Source organism: Propithecus coquereli, unplaced genomic scaffold (assembly GCF_000956105.1).
Source record: "Propithecus coquereli isolate 6110/MARCELLA unplaced genomic scaffold, Pcoq_1.0 Scaffold264, whole genome shotgun sequence".
Lineage (NCBI taxonomy): Eukaryota > Metazoa > Chordata > Mammalia > Primates > Indriidae > Propithecus > Propithecus coquereli.
Window position 1 is genome coordinate 1,071,668 of NW_012148219.1, and position 5,872 is coordinate 1,077,539.

The following is a 5,872-nucleotide window of genomic DNA, read 5'->3' on the forward strand; positions in this document are numbered from 1 at the left end:
ATAGTACAATGAACCATGTATACTTTTTGCCTAGATTCACCATGTGTTAACATTTTGCCCCATAGATATCATAACACTTTACTCCTGGATACTTAAGCATGTATCTCATTAGAACATTTTCCTACATATCCCGTAGTACATTAGCACACTCAGGAATTTATCATTGATACAGTAGTATTGTCTAATATATAGTCTATATTCAAATTTCTCTCATCTTTTTCAAAAGTATCCTTTATACTCATTTTTTTAGAAATCAATCAGATTTCTAATCAGTCAGATCAATCAAACAGAAATCAATCCAGGCTCACGCTTGACATTTAGTTGGCATGTCTCTTTAATTTCTTCAACCTGGAATAGTTCCTCACCTTTTCTTTCGTTTTTCCTGATACTGATACCTTTGATGCATATAGGCCAGATTTGTTTGATTGTTTTCCCATGATTAGATTCAGGCTATGTATTTTTGACAGGTATACTACTTAAGTGATTCCTTTTGCATGTATAATATTAGGAAGTACATGTAATTTTGTCCCATTACTGGTAAATACTAAATTTGCTCACTTGGTAAAGGTAGTTCCACTTGAGTTCTCCATTGTAAAGTTCTCCATTTTTCCCTTCGAGTCCAATTCTTTCATTATTATTTTTATTTCCTCTTTTATCTCTCTAACCATTTTAAGCAAAATTATTTCAGTGTTTCTCCTGGGGCAAAAGAAGGGGCTATTTACTGAATCATGGCTCTTGGTAAAGGCATTCTGGCTGTAAATGAATTCACCAGCAACATTACCATGAGAACTGCAGTCTACTGGCACCTAAAGCACTAATGAGAACTAGCGCTCTATCCTAACTGCTTCTGACTGGCAATAAATATGTGGGATAGCATCCCACTGGGATATCCCTCTGGAATAGCATCCTTGGCCCTTCTCCCAATTTATAAAGTTTAAGGACCACATTTGGGACATCAAGGTGAACAAGGACATTGTATCCCTGGCAGGAACAGACAGCAAAAGCACCATTCAAGGTCAGGATAGACTCTGTCTTTTGCCCATATAAGAAAGAGTTGACTTAGCCAAGTAGGGGTGCATGTTGGTGATAGGTGAGGGTTGGGGGCTATATTCCCCATTCTGGAGTACATTAGCATATTTGTTCACTAGGTTAGTATCTGCCAGCAGAATGGCATTATATCCATTGTGGAATCCAAACTTCTTTTACAGAGACCATGTCCCAAACTGCCCTCTCTATATTGCCAAGAAGGTGCTGCCTGCCATCTACAGGACCCCAAGTAATCACCATGTACACCTGGAAAGACCTTGTTGAAACCCCGGTTAAGTCTACACCTCAGAATTCTCAAATGTGAACACTGTTAATGCCATAATAACCATCCCAGCCCTTTATTTCAATTCCCCACCACCCAACTCCCAAATAACTAATGATGTTGACTACTTTGTCATATGCCCTTTAGCCATTTTAATATACTTTTATACCTAGTATATAGTATATACTCTAAAGTGCTGTTCTCTAGAACATTCTGCAATGACGGAAATGTTCTGTAGCTGTGCTGCTCAGTACAGTAGAAACTAGCCACATGTGATTGTTGAATACTTCAGATGTGGCTAGTGTAGGTCAGAATCTTAATTTGCAATTTTATGTGATTTAAGCTTTTTTAAATGTAAATTTAAATAATAACATATGGTTAGTAGCTACTGTAGTAGCACCAGCACAGGTAGTGACATGACTGTCCCAGTTTTTTGCCCATTTTTCTGTTGGGTGGTCTTTTTCTTATTGATTTGTGGGAGTTTGTTGTTTTTTTTTTCTATTCTTAGATATAAGTTTTATATAGATACGTATATCGGAAATACCTTCTCCCAATTTGTGGCTTGTCTTTTTGCTCTCTTAATGTTGTCTTTTGATGAAAAAATTTCTTTTGTAGTCCAGTTTATTAGTCTTTTCCTTTATAGTTAATTGCTTACTGTGTCAAGGAACATTTTTTAATAGTGTTCTATGAATCTTTTCATTCTATTAGTTCAAATTTGATGGATAACTATTAAGATAATAGAGATGTATCATCCAGACACAATAGAATCTCTGTATTATTTTCATGCTTAATTTTAAAATAACATGAACATCAACTGATACTTTATATTAAATTTTGCTTCATTTATAGCAGTATTTTAATTTTGTTTTATTTTTATTCAGGTGAAACTGTGAAGCCAGTTGAGTTTATGAATGTGAAAAAATCTCATGAAGTTCAGGCAATGTCAGAGCTGATCGGCAGTATTGCTGCTTACTATGGAATAAAGCAAGTAAGAATATTTTCCCTATATTTTTAAGTGTTAAAACTATTGCTATTTTTTGGTATCTTGCAAATTCCATTTTTTACTATCATTATCTAGTCTATAAAATGTTGTTAAATAATAACATCAGATCCTTTAAACATCAGATCCTTAAAATGTCAGATTTTTTAAACATATACTCTCATTTCCCAGTACACTAGAATTATACCCAATTTATAATAAAAAGACATGACTGTTAGTGTTTTGCCACAAATTACTCTTTTTGGAGTGGATGGAAGTTAAGAGTAATTCTCTTTGATATGTTGTCATTCCAACCTGAGGCAGCATTATGAAGATGACATTTTACAAAACTGTTTGCTGCTAGGTGTTTTTAGGATTTGGGTTCCAAAGCTGTGTTCTGGGTTACCTGCCTCATTGTAGTAACCCAGAGTAATTATATTTTTAGGGCTTGGATTCTTTCAAAGTGTATGACTCACGATCCATTCCTATTTTGAAAAATAGCTTTTATGAAAGGTAGTGGTGTCTGAAAATAAAATTAATAATTATCCACATTGGCTTATAAAAATATTAAGTTATTTTTCTTATCTCTGGCTTATGAAAATAGCAAGTTATTTTTCTTCTCCCTACAAGATCTGTGGGGGTAATGGGAAATTTTCCCTTTTGTAAGTTTTTTTAGTTATTAGAATCTTTTCAATGGATTCACCCAGAGTTATGGAGAGTTTGAGGATGATTAGAAAACTATGATAACTTGCAGATCCACTTGTGGCAACATAGATCTCTAGGGTAGGGGCTAGAGGCAAGAGATAAGACAATACTAGTTTTCAGCCGTTTCTCCAGAGTATCATACCTAAGCAGTATCTATCAGTATCAGTAACAGGCTCACAATTGCAGTGATACTCAGCTGGAGTAGAAGGGGCAAGTATCCCACCCCAACCCCCACCCAGACCTTCCCCCATGGTACTATATCAGAATCTTAGGGGAGAGTGCTGTTTCTAAATATCCTCCAGGTGCCTGCCAATATCCATTAAGAGTAATAATGATGGGAATAGATTCCAGAGGAACAGATGCATAGTTTATTTAGAGGTAAAAGAGGCATAACAAGATCAGGCAGTTTAGGCATCAATAACAGCAAATCCACTGGAGAGAACAGAGCCCTAAAGACAGAAAATTCAGATAATTGGTAGTCAACTAAGCTGGGTAGAGGTTCTGTGCGTGGACGGTATTAATCCAGTCACAGAATGGAAGAATGGGATAAAGGTCCTGTTCTTAAAGGAAGACTGGTCTGAATGAGGCAGAGTGACAGAGACTAAAAGAATTGGACTCAAATTTTATATAGAAACCAAGGCCAAAACCCAGTCATTTACTTTGGTAAAACAATGCAGAACCAGGGAAGTATAGAAGTGGCACAAAGAATAATATATACTTTGTGAAAAGGATTTCAGTCAGTATTCCTGTGGCCTTAATTTTACAGATTTTTCATTACAAATATTACTGTGTAAAATATATTTACTCATCAAATATTATTGAATCCTAACCACTTTCTAGCCAATATATAAAATTATTCCATAATCCCAACTTTATTGAGATATAAATGAACTCATGTTAATTGTACAGTTGGAGTTTTGTTAATGTGTGTGTGTGTGTGTGTGTGTGTGTGTGTGTGTGTATGTTCATGTAACCTCCACAATCAAGATATTTTATAATGCAGTATCTACATTTCTGCCCTGTGAGTTTTCTCTGACTGCTAAAGCAAGCTGTAATTGTTCTTTGCTACTATATCGTATATGTTGATGGTTCATTATTAATTTACATTGACGTTGTACCCTGACACATTACTAAATTCATTTACTGTTAGCTTTTTTATACTTTCTTCAGGATTTTCTGTGGACACAATCATGTCATCTATGAATAAAGACACTTTTACTTCTTGCTTTACATTGTTTATGTCTTTTACTTCTTTTCCTTGACTTATGCTGACTAGAACCTCTAGAAAAATGTTGAATAAAAGTGATCAGAGTGGTTGGTTTTTAATAGGAATCAAATTAAAATAAAAAACATAATAGGTTGTGTAAATTTTACAACTCATTTGTTTGCTTGCTTTAAAAAAAAAAAATCTCCAATGCTTTCTGCTATCATCTGATTAAAATCATTTAATTCATTCTGTTTTTCTTACTTTAGGTGATTGACTTGGGTTCTGGTAAAGGCTACCTAAGTTCCTTTTTGTCTTTGAAGTATGGCTTAAAAGTTTATGGAATTGATTCCTCAAATACCAATACTCATGGAGCTAAGGAGAGAAACAGGAAATTGAAGAAACATTGGAAACTCTGTCATGCTCAGACAAGATCAGATGTCAGTGGACTGACATTAAAAATGACAAAAGAAAGGAAAGTGCAAAATGAAATTAAATATAAAGCAGAGATCGAGGAAGAATGTAACAACAGTCTTGCAAAGCAAGAAAATATGTCTACCTCAGAGTTTTTGCCAGATTTTTCAGGCTCCGTAATTTCTACCAACAGAAAACAAATGGAAAACCTTCATTCTCAAGCACATCAAGAAGAAAATTTGTGTTTTGAAAAGACCTTTTCTCTTATAGACCTTTTGTCTATTAATGCTATAGAGTCTACTTCTTCATTGCAAATACCCGACAGAGAGATGTCTGAAACCAAGAAAGAGAGAAGAAAAATGACATCAAAGTCAAGTGAATCAAATATATATTCACCTTTAACCTCTTTTATCACTGCTGATTCAGAACTACATGACATTATTAAAGATCTAGAGGTGATTTCACTTTTGAATTACTTAATTTGATTTACAAAAATGCTCTAAGACATTGAATTTAATTTTAATCGTAGCTTAAATAAGATATGTATCTTATTTGATCACATTAATCTAAAAGACCAAGAAAATAAAATCATAAACATGCTTTCATTATTCCCACAGCTATTAAAATATGACGAGAGCACATTCCAGAATAGAATACTCTCTATTCATTTCAAGCCTCTTAAATCAAACAAAAGTACTGGCAGAAAAGCTAGTGAGTGAGCTAAGTTCTCATTTTAATTTAGGAATTAAATTAATTACAATTAATTCCAATCCAGGAAAACTTTTAAATTTGAATTTAAATTTGAAGTCAAGAGGTATCTAGAGCAAAGTTATATCTAAAATTAGATTTGGTAACCAAATATGCAATTTTCTTTATCAAGAGTAGCTTCTGAGTATTCATGACTTGAACTTTTCTAAAATTATAAGTATGTCAATTTATATAGTTAAAAGACAGTAAATCTTAAACAGAGTCCACATTGTGTGTTAAAACAGTATTACAAAGGAGCTTCTAGAGAACATTTGGCCAAACTCATTGTCTCAGAAAGAGGTAGACTTTGGAGTTGTATTATTCTACCCTTCCTATATTTTTTAAGAAATTCTTCCCCAAAGAATTGAATAAACAAAAGATACTAGAGTTCTTTGTAAATTTAACATTGTTTGATAACTGACTAGTGATTTGCCATTTTTAAAATGGGAATTTTTTTTCCAGATATTTTTAAATTTAGGAAAACTGGTTAGTCCTTATTAATTGCTTTTCTTAT

At 33.6% G+C, this 5,872-nt stretch overlaps 1 protein-coding gene across 1 annotated transcript in view; it reads left to right on the forward strand.

Annotated features, from left to right (window-relative positions):
- The window catches only part of METTL25 (methyltransferase like 25), a 117,544-nt gene that overhangs the window by 32,444 nt on the left and 79,228 nt on the right, over positions 1-5,872 (forward strand). Inside the window, exons 3-5 of the mRNA XM_012647365.1 lie at positions 2,191-2,297; positions 4,467-5,066; positions 5,229-5,322. Of these exons, the coding sequence (XP_012502819.1) occupies positions 2,191-2,297; positions 4,467-5,066; positions 5,229-5,322 (801 nt within the window). The remainder of the gene's footprint in view (positions 1-2,190; positions 2,298-4,466; positions 5,067-5,228; positions 5,323-5,872) is intronic.